The sequence below is a fragment of the Staurois parvus genome, unplaced genomic scaffold (assembly GCF_062004578.1).
Source record: "Staurois parvus isolate SC_StPar_1 unplaced genomic scaffold, SC_StPar_1.0 ptg000887l, whole genome shotgun sequence".
NCBI classification, from domain to species: Eukaryota; Metazoa; Chordata; class Amphibia; order Anura; family Ranidae; genus Staurois; species Staurois parvus.
In genome coordinates, this window is record NW_028318683.1 from 1,201,812 (window position 1) to 1,228,785 (window position 26,974).

The 26,974-nt window shown below is 44.6% G+C and overlaps 1 protein-coding gene across 1 annotated transcript; it reads left to right on the forward strand.

The window, feature by feature from the left end:
- On the forward strand, nt 1-26,974 carry TUBB4A (tubulin beta 4A class IVa). The gene is made up of 4 exons (XM_089656131.1): nt 1-153; nt 17,334-17,442; nt 22,864-22,974; nt 24,588-26,974. The coding sequence occupies exons 1-4, from the start codon at nt 97-99 to the stop codon at nt 25,643-25,645; spliced, it is 1,335 nt and encodes a 444-aa protein (XP_089512257.1). The 5' UTR covers nt 1-96; the 3' UTR covers nt 25,646-26,974.

A 26,974-nucleotide genomic window follows, 5' to 3' on the forward strand; every position in this document is an offset into this window, starting at 1 on the left:
GTCATATATAAGCCCAGGGCGGCAGGGCGGAGCGCTCAGAAGGTTCCTGACTCGGCGTTGAAAGCTCATAATTTGGGAACCAGGCACAGCGGCATCATGAGGGAGATCGTGCACCTGCAGGCAGGCCAGTGCGGCAACCAGATCGGGGCCAAGGTGAGCGGAGGAGGGGGATGGGCTGTCCTGTACTTCCTAATGGGGGGAATCCTGGATACATTGTATCGCTTCATTGCCGATAGAGGTTACAGCTGTCACTGGCTGCGCCCCCTACGGCTGGGCACAAGTACTGCAGCTCTGTAAAGAATTCTATATGATCACCAATAGATCGATTCTGATAGAGGGATCTTCTGATGCAATGTATTGATTATTCTATAGATCCCAGTGGATGTAATATGGGGATGATCAGAATAAAATATGGTGACCATACATGGTGTAATAAAAGTGAGCAATCGATGGGGCGAGACAAATTGACAAGTAATGGTTTCAATCAACCCAAATCGATCGACAGCGGTAGGAAGGAAAATGATCGTCTAGGGAGGATCTGGTTTTATTCACTACCTTGTATGTAGATCAGTCATAAATGATTCACAAGGGTGGGAATAAAGTGCCACCAATTGACTCTAGATGATTGTTGCGGTTTTTGTTTTTTTTTTCTGCCGCTGCCAATAGATTTGGGTCGATGGAAACCGTCCCTATCAGTTGTGGTAGAAAAAAAAATAGATTTGGGGCTGCTATTGATTTTTAAGGGGCCGATTGTACGCCATCCACGTATAAGGGTGTGGAAAGATGTCATCGATCAACCGGGTACAACTGGATTTTTTTTTTTTCTTCTCGCAACAGCCAATAAACAGGTCAGTAGACACTCCAGTTGTAGTATAAAAAAAAAAATCGATTTGTATAGGACCGATTGACCACTATCTGCATTTAATGGCATGAAAAAACCCCACTGATTAACCATGTACAATTTTTTTTATTTTTTTTTTTCTGCTACAGTAAATACACAGGTTGATGGAAACCTTCCCTGTCAGTTGTGGCAGAAAAAAAAGATCGTAAAGGGCCAATTTAACACGATATACACGTATGGGTGTGAAAAATATCGATCGATCTCGTACGATTTTTTTCTTTTTTCCGCTAATGCTGATCGATTGGAACTGTCGCTTTCGGAGGCTCATTGCTCGGCCATGTCGTTTTTGTTTCAGGTGGTTAATATCCACTTGGAGATCGATCGTACAGGTTATATTGTACCGTGAATGGCCATCATTAGATGGCAGTTTAAAAATATTCGATTCTTATCAAGACATGGTTGTGTTTTATAAGCGGATATTAATATGTACCTGGTTGACTGTAATGGTCACACACGTAACGATCTGATCGATTGATTCTTTACAGAATTGGACGATATGATCAGACCTTTAAATTATCCAACAGGCATACTGTTCCATCAAATTGATTTCAACGGGAATTATTGTGATCTTTCTGGATGGAAAATTCAGTCTTATGATTGAATGATATGATCATGAAGTGTATGGTACATTGAGGGATTTTTGATCGTCTTTCAGATCGGGCAGTAAATCGATCAATCGTATAACATCTACCACCTTTATATAGATAGTCGTGTTTAATGACGGCTTTCTATTGTGTACATGGTTGTCTTTCATATTCTGATGGTGGCCATTCATGGAATGCGTTTGTAGATGATTGGAATGCTGAGTGGTTCAAAACGTTCGCTGTGCCATACATTTTCCAATCATGTCTATTTTTCTATGATATAATAGTGAAATTGGTGAGTTTTGGTCTAAATTGATCAATGAAACACGGATTCTTCGAGAATTCACTCATTTGATCAAATTGTCTGATGCTGTCAAGAATCCTTCGATCAGATCATTGGGTTTATGGCCACCCTTAGATTTCTGTAATGTACATTCCTGTGGTGGCCATACAAGTAGCAATCCCATCAAATTTTCTATACGGAATGTGATCGAATCTTTTTAATATCAAAAAGACAAATACTGCGTCGTCAATGAATTTTTGAGCAAAGCCAATCGATTTAATTGAAAAGGATTCCTATCGGCCTGGATGGACAATCCAATGATAGGAAAGTTGATGGATGTATATAGTGCATCAAAGTATCTTCCGGTTGAATTTTTCTCCCACGCAGTAGATCGATCGATGTGTTCATCAATATCAGTGGTCTCCAAACTGTGGCCCGAGGGCCGGATGCGGCCCTTTGCTAGCCTAAATCCAGCCCTTGGGGCACTGTTCCTGACACCAAAAGTGGGGCATAACTCACCCGACACCAGCAGTGAGACACTTCCCACGAATATCAATGATGGGGCCCTATTCCACCCTCTAACCTCAGTGGTGGGCCAATATTCCTTCCAGGGATGGCAATGATGGGGCCCTATTCCATCCACTAGCATCAATGGTGGGCCAATATTCCATCCTCTAACCTCAATGGTGGGCCAGTATTCCTTCCAGTGATAGCAATGAAGGGGCCCTATTCCATCCACTAACATCAATGGTGGGCCAATATTCCTTCCAGTGATAGCAATGATGGGGCCCTATTCCATCCACTAATATCAATGGTGGGCCAATATTCCTTCCACTAATATCAATGATGGGGCCCTATTCCATCCACTAACATCAATGGTGGGCCAATATTCCTTCCACTAATATCAATGATGGGGCATTATTCCATCCACTAACATCAATGGTGGGCCAATATTCCTTCCACTAATATCAATGATGGGGCCCTATTCCATCCACTAACATCAATGGTGGGCCAATATTCCTTCCACTAATATCAATGATGGGGCCCTATTCCATCCACTAACATCAATGGTGGGCCAATATTCCTTCCACTAATATCAATGATGGGGCCCTATTCCATCCACTAACATCAATGGTGGGCCAATATTCCTTCCACTAATATCAATGATGGGGCATTATTCCATCCACTAACATCAATGGTGGGCCAATATTCCTTCCAGGGATAGCAGTGATGGGGCACTATTCCATCCTCTAACCTCAATGGTGGGCCAATATTCCTTCCAGTAATGGCAATGATGGGGCCCTATTCCATCCACTAGCATCAATGGTGGGCCAATATTCCATCCTCTAACCTCAATGGTGGGCCATGATTCCTTCCAGTGATAGCAATGATGGGGCCCTATTCCATCCACTAACATCAATGGTGGGCCAATATTCCTTCCAGTGATCGCAATGATGGGGCCCTATTCCATCCACTAACATCAATGGTGGGCCAATATTCCTTCCACTAACATCAATGATGGGGCCCTATTCCATCCACTAACATCAATGGTGGGCCAATATTCCTTCCACTAATATCAATGATGGGGCCCTATTCCATCCACTAGCATCAATGGTGGGCCAATATTCCTTCCACTAATATCAATGATGGGGCATTATTCCATCCACTAACATCAATGGTGGGCCAATATTCCTTCCAGGGATAGCAGTGATGGGGCACTATTCCATCCTCTAACCTCAATGGTGGGCCAATATTCCTTCCAGTGATGGCAATGATGGGGTCCTATTCCATCCACTAACATCAATGGTGGGCCAATATTCCTTCCAGTGATAGCAATGATGGGGCACTCCTCCTCCTACTGACCGCAGGCACTATGCAACTGAACAGCACACCTGCGACCGTTTACTCTTACTGATGTTGGCCCTGAGACTTTTTCTACCCCCGCTGGCCACAATTCGCCCCCCCTGAAGTCTACAGGACCGTACACTGGCCCTTTGTTTGGAAAGTTTGGAGACCCCTGGTCTATATAATCATTCCATGTGTGGCCACCATTAGATTTGCATCGTGTACATGGCTGTATGTACATCTTGTGTCGTATACAGTAAGTCTAGCGTGCTGGGGCCATGGCATTTGGTTTGGAAAATTGCGTCCCACATATAAACCAGTAGGAGTGTGGGATAGTGTTCTCTGTACAGCACCATGGAATATGTTGGTGCTATAGGAGTGTAGATTAGTGTGCTTTATAGCACACCAGGGAATATGGTGCTATAGGAGTGTGGTCTAGCGGTCTTTATACAGTGCCATGGAGTATGTTGGTGCTATGGGAGTATAGGTTGGTGTTATACTGCGCTATGGAATATGTTGGTGCTATAGGAGCATAGGTTAGTGTTCTTTATACAGCGCCATGGAATATGTTGGTGCTATAGGAGCATAGGTTAGTGTTCTTTATACAGCGCCATGGAATATGTTGGTGCTATAGGAGCATAGGTTAGTGTTCTCTATACCACACCAGGGAATATGTTGATGCTATAGGAGTATGGGTTAGTGTTTTTTGTACAGCGCCATGGAATATGTTGGTGCTATAGGAGCATAGGTTAGTGTTCTTTATACAGCGCCATGGAATATGTTGGTGCTATAGGAGCATAGGTTAGTGTTCTTTATACAGCGCCATAGAATATGTTGGTACTATAGGAGTATAGGTTTGTGTTCTCTATACTACACCAGGGAATATGTTGATGGTATAGGAATATGGGTTAGTTTTTTGTACAGCGCCATGGAATATGTTGGTGCTATAGGAGCATAGGTTAGTGTTCTCTATACCACACCAGGGAATATGTTGGTGCTATAGGAGTATGGGTTAGTGTTCTTTATATAGCGCTGTGCAATATAGAGGTGAGTTAGTTTTCTGTGTACAACACCACGGAATATGTTGGTGCTGTAGCAAGGGGGGGGGGGGGGTTAGTGTCCTGTGTACAACACCACGGAATATGTTGGTGCTGTAGCAAGGTCGGTTAGGGTTCTGTGTACAACACCACGGAATATGTTGGTGCTGTAGCAAGGTTTGTTAGGATTCTCTGTACAGCACCATGGAATAGGTTGGCGCTATGTAGCCGAGGATGATATTCTCATTTCCCTGCGTGCCTGTAGTGCGGTGTTGCGTGTCTTCCATGATGCTCCCCCTCCCCCCGCAGGGATTTGTAATCCAGCATTCTGCTGCCCATTTATTGTTCATTTATGACTCTAGTAGTCGGCCATTTATCTGTATTAATAGCAGGCTAGGCGTTGGTGTCTCCTTCCCCGTAATGTAGGTTACCCCTCCCCTCTGTAGTGGTTGTTAATATTTGAAGGAATCGATAACTCGTCTCATCGATCTTCTATACCGAGGTCTGGGCGTGTATTGGGTATTGGTCTGAGTTCTATTAATGCTGTCCCCATGTATAGCCTGCTCTGCACAGCCATGATTGAGCTTCGATCTGCAGCCTAGGATTACACGGGGGTGATCTTTGCTCTAGCTGGAGCTATGATGGTTGATGACGAAGGCAGGCTCCTGTACTGCGGTGTGAATTCAGTGTGTCGTGCCCCCCCCCCCCTCCCCATAGCACAGACATGGCTCTGTCCTTGTTCCCAGTAAGAGGGGGGCTGTGCCTGGCCGCATACAGCAATGCGATGACGCCTCTTCTCTCAGCAATGCAGCTGGGTGTGGTAGGTGCCGTCTGCCTCGCTCTAGACACTGCTATTGTCCATTCACTGAAATGTCAGATGTGGAATCAACGAGGAATCAAAAACAGAAAAGCCTTTTATTTATACAGAGCCGTGTAGTCGGGTTGATGAAGGGCGACGGGGTCCTGGCGCGGTGCCGTGGCAGAAAGAAGGGCTGCGGCTTTTGTTTTTTTTTATGCCCTTTAAATCTGGGCTGGCCTTGCTCTTTAATAGCACAGGAAGAGGGAAGTTTTATGATGCAGCAGACGTGTGCTTAATCATACATCTCTGCACACGGGACGGCCTCACCCGGCACACCCCCGCCCTCTACAGCCGGATCTGGCCGCACCGGTGTCAGGTGACGCACACGGAGCAGGAATGAGTTGGACCTGTGTCACTGCAGAATGACAAGGCAGGCGTGGAGCTACTAAACTGCTTCTGTCTGAGTGAAAGCTATATATATACTCCTACGCACATACAGTATGTGAAAGAAGCAACTTACAAGATGGTGGTGTGGTCTTCCAAATCATGCATACCAACTGGAATGATGCTGATGAGTGGTGGATGCTCTGCCAACACTGACATATTTATCTTGCATTGGGGCTTCCCTCTCGGAAATTGTTACTACTGATACCAATGGTCTTTTTAGATGTCAGGGAAGCGTTCTTTCCCACTGGCCACCAATGTACAACCAGCATTCAGAATGAATAGGCCAGGGTTCCATGGAACTTTAAGGAACTTGCATTTGTAGCATTGGGGCTTCCCTCTCGGAAATTACTACTGATACCAATAATCTTTTTAGAGATGTCAGGGGAGCATTCTTTCCTACTGGCCACCAATGTACAACCAGCATTCAGAATGAATAGGCCAGGGTTCATTGGAACTTTAAGGAACTTGCATCTGTAGCATTGGGGCTTCCCTTTCGGAAATTGTTACCACTGATACCAATGGTCTTTTTAGATATGTCAGGAGAGCATTCTTTACCACTGGAAACCAATGTACAACTGGCATTTAGAATGAATAGGCCAGGGTTCCATGGAACTTTAAGGTTCCTTCACAGGTTGCTAGGGGTTCCTTGAGCAATAAGCTATTTCTGCTGCTCAGGTAAGTTCCCACTTACACCACTGACCTTTCTGGCTATCTGTAAGGTGGTAATTCTTCCCAATGACCACAAGGCCAACACTGGCATATATTTATCTTGCATTTGTAGCATTGGGGCTTCCCTTTTGGAAATTGTTACAACTGACACCAATGATCTTTTTCAATATGTCGGGAGCATTCTTTCCCACTGGCCACCAATGTACAACCGGCATTCAGAATGAATAGGCCAGGGTTCCATGGAACTTTAAGGTTCCTTCACAGGTTGCTAGGGGTTCCTTGAGCAATAAGCTATTTCTGCCCCTCAGGCAAGTTCCCACTTACACCACTGACCTTTTTACCTCTGTAAGGTGTTAATTCTTCCCACAAGTTTAAGGAGCATTCTTCTCACTGGCCATCACACTAATGTATCATGAGTCATAGATATAATTTTTAGCAGGGGATCTCTCAGATCGGAAAGTTATTTCAAGGGTTCCTCTGTGTTGAAAAGGTTGAAAAAGGCTGGTATCGACATTATTAGTCCGTACGCTGTACACGCAGTGGTAGCTGGGACTTGTGTTTTATAGAAAAATGGAAGGTCTAATGCAGCATTTCTCAAACTTTTGACCCAAGAGGAATCCCTAAAATTTTCAGGTCTCATGGAATCTTTACTAAAACGAAGTCATCTGGGATCAGTAAGGAGAAATGCCCCTTATATTGGTGGTCAGTAGAAATAATGCCTCCCTCAAAGACAGCTAAAGAGATAGTGTCATGTTTCTGACTGCCAGCAAATGGTGTTGGCCCTGGAACTATGAAGGCATCATCAAAAAAGGTGAACATTCAGTCACCACTCAGGGAATCTGTCAACCTACAGAGGAACCCCAGGATTCCATGAAGCCCTGGTTGAGAATGGCTGGTCTAATGCATCAAAAGCAGAAGAATGGAAGCTCTAGAGCAGCCTTTTTTAACATTTTAAACACAGAGGAACTCTTGACGCATCATTCAGGTCTTGGGGAACCCTGCCAATATTTGCTATGTCCACAGCTCATTGCATGATTGTCAGAGGGTTGACTACCCCTTATATTGTGGAAAAACTGCCTCCCTTACAGAAAATTAATAGTATCATTTGTGTCAATGGTAACAATTTCTGAGAGGCAGGAATTGCTCATTGCTGAAGCATTGCATTGCCCTAGCAACCTCTTGAGGAACCTTAGCGTTCCACGGAACCCTGATCAAGAAAGGAAGGTCTTCAAAATAAGGGGGGGGAGGTGCAGCGCTATATAAAATGACAGACACTAATAAAATACAAATGGTAAATAGTGACTTTGTGCAAATAGAATAAAGCCACTAGGTGGTGGCTATAAAGTGACAAAAAGGTGTAAAAATAATAGTCCAAAGAAGGGGTGCTCTTAAGATCCAGGATGATCCTCAGACGTCCAATGATTGGAACAACCAGGTGATAAAGATGTAAAAGATTGCGCACTCACCAGATACGCAATCTTTGTGCGCATTTGTATATCAAATCACTGGACCTCTAGGTGTCATCACATTAGGTCTGATCAGATCTGGTCATGTGGCTCCTGCTGCCTGGCACTCGGATAGATGCGGCTACTCTGTGGCTCTGGTTGGTTATCACCAAAGCTCAAATAAACAGAGAAGGCCACATAGTGTAATATCCTTGAGGTACTTTATTATGTGGCCTTCTCTGTTTATTTGAGCTTTGGTGATAACCAACCAGAGCCACAGAGTAGCCGCATCTCTATACTGAGATTTCAGGTTGCCATGACATGGGCATGTAGCTCTCTGATGATTCTGAAATCTTTGCTTACTTTGACAGCAGTCATTGGACATCAGATGTTAGTAGAAGCCCATTCTTCTCTTTTAATGAATAGCTCCCTGGAGGACCGAGGATACGTCAGTGCATGTTGACACATCAGTGGGCGGAAAATGAGGGCACATCTCACACCCAAATAGGAGAACCTAATTCAGGTTTCATTGACCTGCCCAAGATCCAAAGATAAAGATTTGCTGGATATGCCTTTTTAGGTGCCTTTTTACAAGGTTCTCCAGACTTTACAAATGTGCTTCAAAACTGAAAGTATCTGACCTGATGCCTACAGATATTCCTTCATTCTGCACTAGGATTGTAATAGGATGTGGTTGGCTAAGGCAAAATGAATAATGGTGTAGACCAGGGGTCTCCAACTTTCTAATCAAAGGGCCGGTTTACTGTCCTTCAGACCTTGGGGCCAGATTATGGTCGGTGAGAATGGAAAATGCCTCATGTCAGTGGGAGTAGACAATGCCTCAGGCTTGGTAGTCAGTGGGAGTAAAAAAAAATTGTATGAAGCCTGTAGTCAGTGGGAATAATTGTGCCCCATCATTGGTGTCAGTGGGAATAATAGTGCCCCGTCGTTTGGTGTCAGTGGGAATAATAGTGCCCCGTCGTTTGGTGTGAGTGGGAGGAATGGTGCCCCGTCGTTTGGTGTGAGTGGGAGGAATGGTGCCCCGTCGTTTGGTGTGAGTGGGAGGAATGGTGCCCCGTCGTTTGGTGTGAGTGGGAGGAATGGTGCCCCGTCGTTTGGTGTGAGTGGGAGGAATGGTGCCCCGTCGTTTGGTGTCAGTGGGAGGAACAAGGGCCAAATAAAAGCAAGCTAAGGGCCGCAGTTTGGAGACTGCTTAGACTGCGGCACAGCCTATAGCATTCATGACAGTTCCTGCCTCAGGTGGCAAAACTAGAACCAGTCCATAGTATTCAACACCTACTCCTAAACAATCTCTTTATTATATTTAATGGCTGTCACTTGACATGCTTATATCCTACAGACAAATTCAGTATTGTGTTTTTTTTTTTTTGTTTTTTGTTTTTTTTTTTCCTGGTAACTTGACTTTGTGTATGATCACAAGATTGGAGTCAGTTCAGAAATTGCTTCGAGGTAAACCTTTCCTCAGAAATGATGGTGTGCTTCCAGTGCTGCCTTCAAAATGCTACATGTCTGTTATCTGAACCCCTTCAGTACTGTGAGCCACTGGCCTGAAGCAACTATCGAAAATCCGGGTCAAGTCCAAAGTCCTTATCTCCATCTTGGTAAAGTGACTTGACTTGCTGAAGCAAGAGGGTCAGCATGGCAGCCAATATTTGTATTAGTTGGCAAAGGCAACATCCATGCTTCTCCCATGAAACATTTCCTTCATGTAGCGAGGAGGACTTTATGGATCCCTTAGTAGTTTAGCAAAGCCTAGTAAAGCGTAATGGTGTAACCTAACCTGTAGCAATCACTGACATTGTAAAATTATAAGCTGGGTTTCTGCAGTTTTGCGCACTGCTCTTGGCTTTGATTAGGTCAGTTGGTTATTATTATTATACAGGATTTATATAGGGCCAACAGGTTGCTCAGCACTTTACAATACAGTTCAATACAAGAGGGTTAAGAGGGCCTGATCCTTGGAGCTTACGATCTAGGAGGTTATAGTGAGCAATGACTATTTGAAGGTAGATTGTGAAAATGGGGCGGTTTCTATAGCAACTAATCTAACATGTACAGGGAAAAAAGATCACTGGGATTTAAATTGTTGCCATGGGAACCTCCATTTTACAATGCTATTCATAAAATGGCCTTCAAGCTTAGTGTAGACATTGGACATCTGTATGGAATCCAACACTATTGATCATTCATGATCCTCTGTATCGGGGGACAATAGCTGTGAAAATCCAGCACAGCTGGTGGACCTTAATCTGTCATCCGGGGTGAGGTCTGACTGACAGAGCCCTTCAGCTGTTTATGGGTTTATCATCCTTTAAAAACAGATGTGAGCTGTTTGCAAATGACAGTATAATTGGCTCTCCAAAAACGCCGCCCTCCTTGTTCTGTCGTTGAATGACCAGGATGTCACGCTCAAGCCTCAACGCAAATATTTTCAGGTCTGTTGCATAGCTTTATTATACAGAGATAATGGCTGTGTACAGCAGCGTCTACACCCACATCCAGTCAGTGCTTGATGGCTCCTTTAGCACTGGTTGGGGGATGGGATGGCTGATGCTGGAAAAAGGACTGAGTGTCGTAGATTCAACTACGATGAACACGACTTGGGCTCTATATTAGAATGTGGCTTGAGTGTCTTTCTGGGAGGCAGCTTGATGTCATTTCAGGAATGTGTTTTTCAGACATCTAAACATCCTCCCTCGGGGATCGGGATTTATTTCCTGTGTTCTGTCACTGGGTTTTCTTCTCATGCCATTGCACAAGAGTCCTCTGTCTTCTCCCCCCAGTAATGGACATGACTGGATAAAGGCAACTGAGGTTCCTTGGCTGGTTGCACTACAAAAGATCCATCTACAAAATGTCTGCTTACACTTTAAATGCCAGTTCCTTATGTAAAGTTCTGTGGTTTCTAGTACAAGGAGCTGATGTGTGGAATAAAAGATGGTAGCTGTTCATTTCGGCATTCAGCATACAATACCACTTCAGTAAAAAATGTTGCTTTTTTACTTTGGCTCAATCTCCATCAGGTTGAAGTAATGTGTAAAATATTATGCTGGCTACATCTGATTGTCCATCAAAGTGGACCGAGGGAGGTTGAGGTACAAACCTTCTGGTCTTTGAGTAATACCAAAGAAACAGCAGTACAAAATGGTAGCACATATTGGGCCCTAGTTGTTCCACTTTCATGGAGCCCCTAAATCTTCACTTTGAGCCAGTTCCAAGCTCAGGCACACCTTCCTCCCAATATGTAGTGTGGGAGCCAAGTGTTGTCTTCTATTGGAGGAGGATGACGATTTATATATTTATAAATGTACTTTTCCTGCAGCAACTAGTGCAATAGTTCTTTTCCAGAGAGATGCATTTAATCAGCTCAGCGACAGCTCATACAACAGAGGTACAGACAAGGTAGATGACAGGACACCTAGAGTGTTCCGGCAATCATCAGAAACCTTCAAAGGGCGGCCCTTTCTCCAGGCGGCCCTTTCTCCAGGCGGCCCTTTCTCCAGGCGGCCCTTTCTCCAGGCGGCCCTTTCTCCAGGCGGCCCTTTCTCCAGGCGGCCCTTTCTCCAGGCGGCCCTTTCTCCAGGCGGCCCTTTCTCCAGGCGGCCCTTTCTCCAGGCGGCCCTTTCTCCAGGCGGCCCTTTCTCCAGGCGGCCCTTTCTCCAGGCGGCCCTTTCTCCAGGCGGCCCTTTCTCCAGGCGGCCCTTTCTCCAGGCGGCCCTTTCTCCAGGCGGCCCTTTCTCCAGGCGGCCCACATCTAGCTCAGTCCTATGCTGGCCTACTTAATAACATTGAGAATAAACCACATACAGTATATATGTGTGTGTGTGTGTGTGTGTGTGTGTGTGTGTGTGTGTGTGTGTGTGTGTGTGTGTGTGTGTGTGTGTATATATATATATATATATATATATATATATATATATATATATATATATAAAATTACAATATCCTACACCAAGTTGTCCAGTTGAGGTACCTGCTGTTGGGTAATACCATACAAATTGAAGTATTGGGCAGCAGTACTAAATGTGAGCCTATATTGGCCCCTTGTTGTTTTTCAACTCCCATGCTTCTTTGGAGTCCCTAAACATGTTGGCAAGCACTATGCCGTCTTAACGTTGAGCCAAATCCAGGTTTAGATGCACCTTCCACATCCCAATATGCAGCGTGTGTGCCTTGTCTGTTAAGCAGTACCTTCTATAGGGTAATACCATACAAATGGCAGTATTGAGCAGCAGTACTAAATAATAGCATATTATGGCCCCTAGTGGTTCCATTCCCATCCTTCTTTGGAGCCCTTAAATCTTAGCTTTGAGTCAGTTCCAAGCTCAGGTACACTTTCATCCCAATATGCAGTGCAGGAAACCAAGTTGTCCTGTTGGAAGGTACCTGCTATCAGGTAATACCATATAACTGGCCGTATTGGGCAGCAGTACTAAATGTAAGCATGTATTGGCCCCTAGTTGTTCAACTCCCATGCTTCCTTGGAGTCTCTAAACATGGTGACAAGCACTATGCCATCTTAACTTTAAACCAGATCTAGACTTGGACACACCTTCCACATCCCAATATGCAGTGTGGGTACCTGGCTGTCCTTCCGATGACCAAGTACAGTAGAGAAATAGACGCCGCTCTGACCGATTCCTGGAGTCTGGTGTATGTAAGATGGCCTCAGCCGCTGCTCCAGCCACGCCTGTTGATGTGCTTGATCAGAGGCGCCTACTTCTCTACCATACTTGGTCATTGATGCAGCTCTCTCCTTCAGTTCACATTACCTGGTTGTCTTATTAAAAATATACCTGCCATTAGGTAATATTCTACAAATGGCAGTTGTGGGCAGCAGTACTGAATAGTCGCATATATTGGTTCCTAGTTCCACTCCCATACTTCTTGGAGCCCCTAAAAGTGGTGGCAAGTATGCTATCTGAGCAAGATCTAGGCTTTACACACCCTCCACATCCCAATATATGCAGGTAGCTGCAGTGCACCATGGGATGGATGTATTAACCACTTTTCCTCCAAAGATATCCTCCCCGTCCCCCTCCTGACCAGGCCATTTTTTTTTCGCTGCGACGCTGCGTTTGTCATGCAACGCTGCACCCAAATTATTTTTACGTCCTTTTGTTTTTTTTTTCCCACGATCGAGCTTTCTTTTGGTAGTATTTGATTGCCTGTGGGTTTTTTTGTTTTAACGCACCCCCGCCCCCCAACAAAAAAGACCGACAATTTTGACAAAACATTTGACATTTTGCTATTAACCATGTCCAGAAAAAAATTAAAATCAAATTTAGGCCAAAAAGTATCCGGCGACATGTCTTTACTAATTTACACATTGGGATTTTTTTGGGTTTTTTTTAGCAAAGTTTTTTTATAACGTTTACAAATGGCGGTATAAATACTGGAATTTTTTTACTAATAATATTGGCAATCAGCAACTTATTGCAGGACTGCAGCGGGCATTCTAACACTGGGGGGGAGCTGACTTGCTGTCACTGACATCCTCAGTGACACCAATACAGTGATCAGTGCTGAAAGAGCACTGGACAGGAAGGGGTTAACATGAGGGGTGATCAAAGGGTTAACTGTGTACTGGGAGTGTTTTACTAGGGGGTGTCAGTGTGCTTCACTGTAATCACACTGAGCAGTGTACCCGAGCCTACAGGGAGGACTGTTGGTAAACAAAGCAGTCCTCCTCCCCGTCGGAGATGCTCGGTAATCACTGGGCGCCAGTGGGTAATCACCGGCTGGGACCCGGCGATTGACAGCTGCGAATGGCGCGGGTAGGGCATGCGCGTGGCTTGCGTGCGCCCCCCCCCACCTGGCAATGCAAAATCACGTGTGTATATATGTGATTTGTGCACGCCCCTTCCACCCTGTAGTAGGGAAGCGGTTAACGAATGCGCCTGAGAATTGGCTTTGAGCAAAGTCAACGTTTCCATTCTGAATCTGCCCCCAGCTATGATGTTGTCAGAGTATACTGGAGTGGAATTCTAACAAGCAGCTGGCATCTGCCAACATCTTGTGACACCACCGCTGTGTCTGGCCAGTTTTGTTTCATCACTTTACTGATATAATCAACCATTTCCCTGCAGTATATGGTTATATTGCTAAAAAGAAAACCAGGGACTTTGCAACAATCATTCTGATTGGATGCTGGGAGGATTATGCATGGCTGTTTGTGGTCAAGCACTCGGTTCCTGGTGTCTTCAGCCTGTTTATGGAGGTCCGCATGTTCTGTGATCAGTTGGTGGTTCACGAACTATTTATGCCTTTTCTTCACATGGCAGCCCTCTGCGCCTGACTGCCTTGAAGAATGTTTGCGCAGCTTGTACTGGGCCCCCACCCGTCGCTTTCCATTACATGGCTGAATGGATTGAGCCCTGCAGAGGCTTCCTGCACGTTGGCTGTGTGGACTGGACTCCTGATGGGGGATGAAGCCTTTACCAGCAATGGAAGAACTGTACAAAAGAATGCACTTTGGCTGCGTAGACCAGACCCCAGATAGGGGATGGAGCCGTGGAGGAAGAGTTATTTAAAATGCACATTTTGGTTTTTCTTTTCACCCAATTAATTTTTCTAGCAATGCTTTTTACAGAACACTGCTTTGTCTCTGCAACAGTCTTGGCAACAAGACATGATTGTGTATATAGTGTTGTTGGCCCCAGAAGCCCAAAGATGTTGGTGTAGGGCAGGGGCAGACTGACCAGTTGAGCACTCGGGCACTGCCCGAGGGCCTGGGGTCAGTAGGGGCCCCCATGAAATGCCCCTGGTACCTAAATGGTTAGCACTTCCGCCTGGCAGCACTAGGGTTGTTGGCTCTAATCCCAACCACAGCACCACCTTCCTGGAGTTTGCATGTTCTCCCTGTACCTGCGTGGGTTTCCTCTGGGTACTCCAGTTTCCTCCCACACTCCAAAGACATGCTGGGAGGTTAACTGGCTCCTGTCTAAATTGGCCCTAGTATGTGAATGTGAGTTGGGGACCTTAGATTGTACACCCCTTGAGGGTTAGGGACTGATGTGAATGTACAATATATATGTAAAGTGCTGCATAAACTGATGGCGCTATATAAGGACCAGGGGCGGACTGACCATTTGGAAACTCGGGGGCCCGGGGTCAGTAGAGGGCCCCATGTGATGCCCCTGGTACTGGGGCCCCATGATCCCGTATTGCCTGGGGGCCCCATGAGTTGTCAGTCTGCCCCTGGTGTAGGGATAGAAAGTGTGTACATAAAGGTGTGATCACGAAGGCCCCATTCACACTTCACGTTCCCACTCAAGATTTTGTGTGGGTGATTTACACGCAGATCCGTGTCCACTATCCACTTCAGTGGGCTGCCCTATGCACGTTTGTCACCCAAAACAAGCTCCTGCTCCGGGTGTTTGTTTTTTTGTTTTCTTGCAACAAGCTTCACATGGTTTTGAGGCTGTGTTGTGCCGCGATTACGGCACGATTCTGTCGCATGACAATCCCTGCAAAATCGCACCACGTTCAGAATATGCAAACTGAATGTGAACTGTGCAAAATGCGTGTTTGGGTACCATTTATTCCAAATGGCACCTGAACACTCATTTTGCACAGTTTTCCACACTTTGGAATCGTGGAGATTCTGCCCACGATTCCAAATCGTGAAATGTGAACGAACCTTCAAGGATAAACTCCAGGTATGATTTTTGCTCCATGCTTACGTTGGTTCAGCTTGGCCTACGATGTATGCTTGTTGCATACTGGAGGGGCCACTAGTGAAGATGGCAATCACTATAATAATCATTGCTACAGTGATCTCTGTGATCTTCCCTCTGCCTGCTAACCACAGGGGGCACCACTGCCATTCAGAGTGCTTTGTAATTTTCTATCATGAGAGCTCCCCATATTAAAGTTGAACTCCAGGAATAATCGCTCTTGCATAGGTACATTGATCCAGCTTTGCACCACTGCAATGATGGCCACAATCTTCTGGGTCCTACTTGGGTCTGTGTGAGTGTCTCCCCTTCTGCACACTGACTGGGGATGCACCACTGCCATTCACAGAATGTCTTGGAGTATTTTCAGTGAATACAAGGCATTCTTTGATTGGATGAGGCAGAGGAGGGGGGGGGGGTGATAATTACCATCTTGTCCAATCTGAGAATGCCTTGTAGTTATAGAATGCCTTTTTTATTTTATTTTTTATTTGTTTTTCAATGAATACAAGGCTGCCTCAGATTGGACAAGGTGGCAATCATGACGTCGCCACCCCTCATTCAATCAGAGAATGCTTTGTATTCACTATTTTATTTATTTCAGGTACTTGTATAGCGTCAATTTACACAGCACTTTACATATATATAGTACATTCACATCAGTCCCTAACCCTCAAGGGGCGTACAATCTAAGGTCCCTAACTCACATTCATACATACACATACTAGGGCCAATTTAGACAGGAGCCAATTCACCTACCAGCATGTCTTTGGAGTGTGGGAGGAATCTGGAGTACCCGGAGGAAACCTCAATAAAAATAATACCAGACATTCTGTGAATGGCAGTGGTGCATCCCCAGTCAGCGTGCAGAAGGGAAGGCAATCACACAGACCCAAGTAGGACCCAGAAGATAGCGACTATCATTGCAGTGGTGCCAAGCTGGACCAATGTAAGTATGCAAGAGTGCTTATTCCTGGAATATAGAAGGGGGGTCCAACGTGTGTAATTTTGAGATCCTTCTGTTTGTCTAAATTTATACCAAAGCCGTGACCCAGTTGTCTGAAACCATGGCATGTCAGACTTGTACTTGCCTCCTAGCTACCTAAGCAAAATCGGAAATAATTGTACCCAGTATTTCATATCCATGATTAAAATGCATTCGATTTTTATTCCTGAACATAATGCATGGATGAAAATGGTATAAATTTCTTTTCATATACCCAGCTGCTATGGCTATTGTGACAGAATCAGGGGCGGACTGACCACTCATGGGGCCCCTGGGCAATAGGGGATCATGGGGCCCCTGTGTCCTTGCCCAAACTCAAAAGGTACCAGGGGCATCTCAAGGGGCCCCCTACTGACCCCGGGCCCTCAGGCAGTGCCAGAGTTTCCAAATGGTCAGTCCGCCCCTGGACAGAACAGTTTAATCTCTTACAGCCCTGGCTGGTCCACATAATACATAATAGTAGCCGAGCTTGATGTTGGGCCACATCCGAGGCATATAGGCGAATCCTGATCCAACAGATTGTGTGCCGTTCTTGAAGATTTATGACCATAGAATGTACACTGTCTTCTGCTATGAAATAAAGTTATCCTCTAAATTCTCTTCTTTCCCTTTTACAGTTTTGGGAAGTGATCAGTGATGAGCATGGTATCGACCCCACAGGAACCTACCATGGGGATAGTGACTTGCAGCTGGAAAGAATTAATGTCTACTACAATGAAGCCTCAGGTATGCCTTGTGGTCTGGAGGAGTTTGGTGAAATTATGGTAGAGGAGATTGTTTGGTGTTTTCCAAGCCTGGTATGTTAAAGTTCAGCTTTCTTTAGAAAGCAGTCACAGAAAAACCTGTCCCTGCCGGCATGCTGTAGAGAGGAACCCGTTTGCTCTGAGTAGAAGCGGTGGTCTCTTTGCAGCAGTCTAAGGCCCCATGTACACGGGACACTTCTGAACGATGGAAACTGACTGCTGGAAAATGTAGGTTAAAAAAATTCTGTTTAGCTGTGTTTGCATACCACGTTTATGTGCATTTCTGTTTTTAGAAGCATTTTTTTAAAGATAAGCACAGGAGAACCTCCCAAATGCACTGCAAAGTGGTAAATTATTAACTTTCAGACTGTTTCAGAGAAATACAGAGAGTAGAAGCAGAGACAGCAGTATGCGTTGAGATTAGTTTAGGTGTGAGTTTCTCATTAACATTTCTTTTGTTTCCAAGGGTGGGAAAGGTGTCTGGTGGAGGGAGTCATTAAGGTCACCTAGCAGGGGGTCTTCATGAGGAATTTGAGGTGTGAATGGTCATTAACGTATCTTTTGTTTCCAAGGGTGGGAGAGGTCTTAGGTGTGAATTGGTCATTACAATGTGTGACAAGCTTGGTAGGAACATCCTGTGTTCAGTGTTTTGTCCATCTGAGTACCTTGAAAACTCTTTGCATGCATTTTTCATGATGGGAAAAGGCTCTGGACAGCATCGGGAACTGGAAGAGTTAAAGAGAAAATCAAACGAAAATGCTTATAAACGCGTTTACAAGCATTTTGCGTTTGAAACGCTGATAAAATCGACTGAACGCAAGTTTTCTGCGTTCGAAAAATGACTGTAATCTCAAACTACTGTAAACGAAGATGTGTACATGGACGCATAGGAAAACATTAGGGTGAGTTCAGGGGCTGCTGAAAAAAAACCGCTGAACAGCTCCTAAACGTGAGTTCATCAGCTGCAGTGTACATGAGCCCTAACACCCCCTGCTGAGTTTCTGAGTTAGAGATCAGAACTCTAACTCTGCAGTCAGCAAAGCTCATGCTCCCTGCTGATTATAGAGCTCTGGCTCAGCAAGGGGGTACATAGGACCTCTGCAGAGAGGCCACTGCTTCTCCGAAACATGATACAAGGGGGAAGGCTTTTCTTCTAGGGCTGTGGCTTCTTTATAAAGGGTCATTCACACAAGTACATTATGGTAGTGAAGAGTAATACGTGTTATGTGCATGGGTGCACTGTGGTGCCATTCATTTTTAAATGACATTCAAACTCTCATAACCACAATACTCATACACTGCAACACATTAAAGCCCATTTTCAATTGCAGAGGTAGAGGTCTGACTCAGCAGGGGGCACATCAGACTGCTGCAGAGAGACTGCTGCTTCCATACAAAGCACAAGGCTTTTTTACTAAAACGTGCTGGTGGGGACAGGCTTTTCTAATCGGGCTGTGGCCACAAGAAGACCTTTTTGTGTTTTTTTTTTTTTTTTTTTTTTTTTTTTTTTTTTTTGTTTTGTTTTGATGCACCTGGGATGTATTTAAATGATTTAACCACTTTCCCTCCAGAGGATTCCCCCCCCCTCCTGACCAGGCCATTTTTTTGCGTTACGGCACTGCGTTACTTTGACAATTGTGCGGTCATGCAACACTGCACTCAAATTAAATTTACATTTTTTGTTTTGTTTTTTTTTGTTTTGTTTTTCTTTTCCCCATGAATTGAGCTTTCTTTCAGTGGTATTTGATCACCTGTGTTTGTTTTGTCTGGGGTTTTTTTTTTTTGCAAAAATACTGACTGTTTTGAGGAAAAAAAACAATGTGTGGCTTTTTGCTATTAAACCTGTCCAGTAACAAGATTTAAAATAAATTTAGGCCAAAATGTATTCTGCGACATGTCTTTGCTAAAAACAAATAAAAAATAAAAAAATCCCAATACGTGTAAATTGGTTTATGTGAAAGTTGTATAGCGATTACAAATGGCAGTATAGATACTGGACAGGGGCGGACTGACCATTTGGAAACTCGGGCACTGCCCAATGGCCCAGGGTCAGTAGGGGGCCCCATGAGATGCCTCTGGTACATTTCTTTTTTTTTTTTTTTTTTCTTCCCATAGGCTTTTTTGAGTTTGGGCAAGGACACAGGGGCCCCATGATCCCCTATTGTCTGGGGGCCCCATGAGTTGTCAGTCCGCCCCTGATACTGGATTATTTTTTTTTTTATTTTTTACTGGTAATGGTGGCAATCAGCGACTTATAGCAGGACTGCAGCAGACATTCTGATACTGGGGGGTCTGACTTGGTGTCACTGACATCCCCAATGACACCAATATAGTGATCAGTGCTAAAATAAAAAAGCACTCACAATGTACTAATGGCACTGGGCAGGAATGGGTTAACATGAGGGGCGAACTAAGGGTTAACTGTGCAGGGAGTGTTTTACTGGAGGGCAGTGTCTGTGCGTCACTGTAAGCACACTGCCCTGACCCAGAGCAGTGTGCCCAAGCTGTCAGGGAGGACGACTGTTTGTAAACAAAACACTCCGCCTTGCCGTCGGAGATGCACGGTAATCACCTGTCGCCGGTGGGTAATCACCGGCCGGGACCCAGTTATTGACGGGTGCGAATGGCAGCACGGGTAGGGTGCATGTGCACCTCCTACCTGTAAATGCAAAATCGCGCGTGTGCGTGTGATTTTGCGCACTCCTGCCTCCCTGTAGCAGTATATCTGCTGTAGGGCGGCGGGACAGCAGTTAAACTGAAAGGTCAGGTGGGCTTTGACTACATTCTGTAGTAAATAATGAATATCTTTGCAAGCTCCTAACTGCCACAAAACTACCTATCCCAAAAAGAAAAGTAAAACTTTCACCCTTGAAAGTAAACGTATATAATAGCTGAACTCTTCTTTATATAAATCTCAATCTAAACTTGTACAAAATACGAAAATGTCCAAAATTAAATGAATGTCCCAAAAAAACATAAATGTCCCATAAATATAAAAAAAAAATGTTTTTTTATTTATGGGACATTTGTTTTTTGGGACTTTTTTTGATTAATTTTTTGGGACATTCATTTAATTTTGGACATGTTTGTATTTTATATAAGTTTCGATTGGGATAGATTTATTTATATAAAGAGTTCAGTTATGATATACATTCTGTAGTAGTTGGCACATGGCTTTCTTTTTAAACACGCATTTAGATATACCAGCAGCAAAGCGGTACAAGGTTCTGCGTCTCTGGATAGATATTTGATGGCTTGCGGTCATGGACTCTCATACTACATACTCTGCATGGCAAAACATTTATGGACTGATCACTGGCAAATGGTCGCTGCATGAAAGAGATCACATGCAAGCTGCTGTGGTTAGCTGCGGGAGCTGGAATCCTCCTATTGCTATCAATGGGGCTGCCTCTCAGATCACAGGAACCCCCACTGGGGGTGCATTTGCAGGTGTGAATGAACTATGGCCTCGCTTTTTACCAAGTGTTGATTAGAAGTCTATCTGTATTTGGATTTCCCAGAGTCCCCTTAAATTCCTGAAACTAATATCTGTGAATCTTGCCAGTGAAGTCCATCCAAGGCAACTTTCTGGAATGGTGGGGGTGACAATGCTGCACTGCTCCTGAATTCAGTGCGTAATTTCCCCCCTTTGTAGGCGGTCTGTATGGGACATGTCTAAACGAGTCAGGCAACAGTGGTACCATTGTGACACTCTAAGGCAGTGGTTCTCAACCTGTGGGTCGCGACCCCCTTTGGGGGTCGAAAGACCCTTTCACAGGGGTCCCCTAAGACCATCAGAAAACACATTTCCGATGTGTAGAAAGTAGCTGCTGTGTAGAAAGTAGCTGCTGTGTAGAAAGTAGCTGCTGTGTAGAAAGTAGCTGCTGTGTAGAAAGTAGCTGCTGTGTAGAAAGTAGCTGCTGTGTAGAAAGTAGCTGCTGTGTAGAAAGTAGCTGCTGTGTAGAAAGTAGCTGCTGTGTAGAAAGTAGCTGCTGTGTAGAAAGTAGCTGCTGTGTAGAAAGTAGCTGCTGTGTAGAAAGTAGCTGCTGTGTAGAAAGTAGCTGCTGTGTAGAAAGTAGCTGCTGTGTAGAAAGTAGCTGCTGTGTAGAAAGTAGCTGCTGTGTAGAAAGTAGCTGCTGTGTAGAAAGTAGCTGCTGTGTAGAAAGTAGCTGCTGTGTAGAAAGTAGCTGCTGTGTAGAAAGTAGCTGCTGTGTAGAAAGTAGCTGCTGTGTAGAAAGTAGCTGCTGTGTAGAAAGTAGCTGCTGTGTAGAAAGTAGCTGCTGTGTAGAAAGCAGCAGTATTGGAGGTAAAACGACACTCATGAATTATAATTACTGGGTAAATAATTTTATGGTTGGGGGTCACCACAACATGAGGAACTGTATTAAAGGGTCACGGCATTAGGAAGGTTGAGAAGCACTGCTCTAAGGGCTCATGTACACGGGGCATTTGGGAAACTCTTCTGAACAATGGAAACTGACTGCTGGAAAACGTAGGTTAAAAAACGTCAGTTCAGCTGCGTTTGCATACTGCGTTTATGTGCATTTACGTTTTAGAATCGTTTTTAAAGATAACCTCAGGAGACCTTCCCAAATGCCCAGAATGCACTCAAACAGTAAAAAAATTAACTATTTCAGACATTTTGAGAGAAATGGAGAGCAGTATGTGTTGGGATGACCTGTCTTTTTTTTTTTTTTTTTTTTTTTTTTTTTGGATGTATTCACTATGGATCCCATCATGAGCATAATGCGGCACATTCTGCCATTGTTTTTCCTTCTCGCCAAACCTGGAACTGACTGCGCTGGTGTACCGGGTCCATTTGAATACATGGAAAATGCTTTGCATGCATTTCTGATGATGAAAGAAGGCTCTGGACAGCATCTGGATATGGAACAGTTAAAAAAGGCTTCTAAACACGGTGAACTACGTTTACAAGCATTTGGCATTTTGAAGCGCCGGTAAAATCTACTCCTAGAAGTTTGGTGCGTTCAAAAAAACGACTGTAAACTCAACTGCCTGTAAACGAAGATGTGTACATGGACACATAGGAAAACATTAGGGAGAGTTCAGGGGCTGCTGAAAAAACCGCTGAACAGCTCCTGCCTGAACGTCAGTTTATCAGCTGCAGTGTACATGAGCCCAAAATGCTGTGCTTTCTGTATTGTCCTCACTGCTCTTGCCAGGTGACTGAGAAACCCAGTATTTATTACTATTATTGGCAGAGTGGCCAGCTAAAAGCTTAATGATGGCTATGACGTGAAGGGAATTTTGTTTGTCTTTTTGGGGGGTTTTTTCCCCCCAGTGGAGACAGAAATCTGACTTTTTTTTTTTTTTTTTTTTTTGTAATTTTCTCACCATCTAAAACATGTTTATTTTAGACTTTCTATATTACTTTTTCTTTTAGGTGGCAAGTATGTACCCAGAGCTGTCCTTGTGGACTTGGAGCCTGGCACCATGGACTCCGTCCGTTCCGGACCATTTGGACAGATCTTCAGGCCAGACAACTTTGTTTTTGGTAATTTGTTTTTCTTTTTTATTATAATAATGCAGGATTAATTATATTATAGGTACTTGTATAGATCCGTCAATTTATTCAGCGCCCTACATATATATTGTACATTCGCATCAGTCAGGATTTATAAAGTGGCAACAGTTTACGCAGAGCTTTACATAAGGGCAGACAGTACAAATACAATACAGCTTAATACAGGAGGAATCGGAGGGCCCTGCTTGTTAGAGCTTATTTAAACAGATTTTTATATTTCTGGTAAGCTGAAAATAAGAATGGTATGAAGTTTTCAACAGCCCCTTTTATGAAGTCCCGGTTCACACTATGAATCGCACTAGCATCTGCAGCGCATTGCGATCTGAGCCCATTCCTTTTGAATGGGCTTAAATCACACTGCATCGCACCAAAAGTGGTGCATGCACTACTTTTTTACTATGTAGCCCAATGAACTGTACTTGTGACCTGCATTTGGGGTGTCAACTTATTGATGCCCACTGAAGTGCGTTTTTTGAACGTGGGGTGAGAATCGCACACAGATCGCGTTTCCTGCACCACGCTCTAGTGTGAACCTGGCCTAAAAAAAAAAAAAAAAAAAAAACCTGAACAGATTGTTCATTAAAGCCCATGCCAGGTCATTTAAATAAAAAAAAAAAAAAATATTTCAAAAACAATTCTAAGCCTTTTTTAGTAGCATATCCACATCTCCTGTTTTTCCATTGCGGAGCCGCCGAATGAGCCGAGCATCGGGGTTGTGGTGCATTGAACTCCATAAGCGAGTTTGGTAGGTGGTGCCGCCTAAACTCTCTGGGGTGATTACTTGAGTCAGGGGCGGACTGACCATTTGGAAACTTGGGCACTGCCCAAGGGCCTGGGGTCAGTAGGGGGCCCCATGAGATGCCCCTAGTACCTTTTTCATAGGCTTTTTTCAGTTTGGGCAAGGACACAGGGGCCCATGATCCCCTATTGCCCGGGGGGCCCATGAGTTGTCAGGGGCTTGAGTGCCCAATACAAAAGTTCATGACACTTTTGGACCTGTTCAAAATGTTTACTGTTTAAGAGCATCAGGTGAAGCCAAGGTGTTTCAGGGGAAGTGCCTCCATCTTCCTTAGGGCTAGTATACAAGAAAATAATGAACAGCAGAACATGATGTAAATAACTACATGTCAATAACCTAGATGAAATACTCCAAATAATAAAATGGTGAACTTGATGACCAACCTAACCCATACAGTTTAATTTATTGAGGAAACTCCATTTCAATAAAATGGTGCTGAATTGGACTAATATCATTAAAAAAAAAAACAACAAAACACACATGAACAGCTAAACATGTTTAGCAGTAAGGAGGTGGGACTGACTTCATCAGTGGATGTGATTAGACTCCTGATGAGCTGAATGAGGTGCTGCCTGTCAAACTCTGCACCCGGAGTTAAAAAGGCTGCAGTTGTGTCTGACTAATGTTACTAATCAGGTGGGTGGCCAGGGGGCTGTAAAACCATGGCTCAGTCGCCTGTTTTTACTACCTCCTAGCTGTCTCTTTGAAAGAGCCCTTAATCTGTTTCAAATCCATCTGCAATATTTGTCTGGGATGTAACCATAGCTTGGGTCTTCTCTTGCAGGACAAAGTGGTGCTGGCAATAACTGGGCCAAAGGACACTACACAGAGGGAGCAGAGTTGGTGGACTCTGTAATGGACGTAGTGAGGAAGGAATCTGAAAGCTGTGACTGTCTGCAAGGTTTTCAGCTTACTCATTCCCTAGGTGGTGGAACTGGATCTGGCATGGGGACCCTCCTTATCAGCAAGATCAGAGAAGAATACCCAGACCGAATCATGAACACCTTCAGTGTTGTACCCTCCCCCAAAGTATCTGACACAGTGGTAGAACCTTACAATGCCACACTCTCTGTCCACCAACTTGTAGAAAACACAGATGAGACCTACTGTATAGACAATGAAGCTCTGTATGATATCTGCTTCCGTACACTCAAGTTGACCACCCCTACATATGGTGATCTTAATCACTTGGTCAGTGCTACCATGAGCGGTGTCACCACCTGTCTGCGCTTCCCAGGCCAGCTCAATGCTGATCTCCGAAAACTAGCTGTCAACATGGTCCCCTTCCCACGTCTTCACTTCTTCATGCCAGGATTTGCTCCTTTAACTAGCCGTGGAAGCCAGCAGTATCGTTCCCTCACAGTACCAGAGCTCACCCAGCAAATGTTCGACTCCAAAAACATGATGGCCGCCTGCGACCCAAGACACGGACGTTACTTAACGGTGGCAGCTGTCTTCAGAGGACGCATGTCCATGAAGGAGGTGGATGAGCAGATGCTGAATGTTCAAAACAAAAACAGCAGCTACTTTGTAGAATGGATCCCCAACAATGTGAAGACAGCAGTCTGCGACATCCCACCACGTGGTCTGAAAATGGCAGCCACCTTCATTGGCAACAGCACAGCCATCCAAGAGCTATTCAAACGCATCTCTGAGCAGTTCACTGCCATGTTCCGTCGCAAGGCCTTCTTGCACTGGTACACTGGAGAAGGCATGGATGAGATGGAGTTCACAGAAGCTGAGAGCAACATGAATGATTTGGTCTCAGAATACCAGCAGTACCAGGATGCCACAGCAGAAGAGGGAGAGTTTGAAGAGGAGGCTGAGGAAGAAGCTGCATAGGTTTACTCACTGACCCACACACAAAGATTTATCCCCCCACCATCCTGCCATAAAAGTCCTCACCAAGCAGCAGGCCCCCTTCCCCACTGTGAGAAACGGCAGAGCCTCTGAATCGGTGACTGCTCATGAAAAACATGGAGCTGAACTTATAACCCTCATGGTTGACTCCCCATCTATAACCCTCATGGTTGACTCCCCATCTAAACCTAATAGGAAGGAGCGCTAATTTGGAAGTCCTTGGCACTAGACACTCTTCATAGGATTCTAAAAATGTTTCTGGTGATTGTCCTGTTTTTCTTGTGGTTGCGGTTGCACTGGTTCTGAAGGATAGACCAGGCCATTATGACTCTTGTTTTGTGACATAGCATGTGAAGTTTACAAGAGGTCTCTTTCTGCTTGAGCAGAGGAGGCCTGCCTTCTGTAAAGGGTTTGTGTTCTAGATGTCAAAGTAAATTGTATTTAGTGCTAGGAATGCCACTTAACTCCATCGGAGTTCTTGATGGTCATTGGCTCGTCCTCTGCATAGACTGTCCTTGGTATTTTGGATGGAATTGACTGTTTTGTCAATACAACAGGCTAGAACATCTTCCCAGTCTTCTAATTGATAACCTAGATTGTACTTTCAGTATTGGGGGGCCTACTGAAATGGAATAAAATAAGCTGTGTACCCCAATGGGCAATTTGGTCTTTCCATTGTAAGTTCATTGCCTCTTAAATTGCCAAGCGTTAATTTTTATCACGTCCCACCCCGAGGCTCAGTTGCCTGCTCTTCTCAATGCCAACAGCTTTTGATATTCTCAGTTCCCAAGTGCTGGCCCAACCAGTAGATTCAGGGCGGTAAGTATTTACAGTGCTTTCTGCCTCCCCTTGTCATGTTACTGCGCCAACACTATATTATTGTATGTCACTGCCCCATCTTGTGCATGACGAGCCTCCCTTAACCTCAGATCTGGTCTCCTTCAGCTCCTCCCACTTTTTGTTTTTTGGGTTTTTTATTTGAAACACTGGCGCTTAAACGACTTTCCCACCGCTATTGGTGGGTACTTGTTACTATTTTGTGCACTCACTGTAAACTGGTGCGAAAGGTAACATGCTCTTTTGTAGGATCCATTCCTAGAGGTTCAAGAGTCCTCCAGACTCCTTAATGCATATACACCGTGTCTCCTGCTGCATTTTATTTTGTCTATATGGTTTAAGTGAGTAAATAAATGTGATATTGTGAATCCGTTGCCCAGTTCATTGGACCTATTGCACAGGATGAAAGCACTTATCCCTTGGCAGAGCTGTCATGTCTACACACTACTGAATAAAGGCCCTGTGCGAAAACTA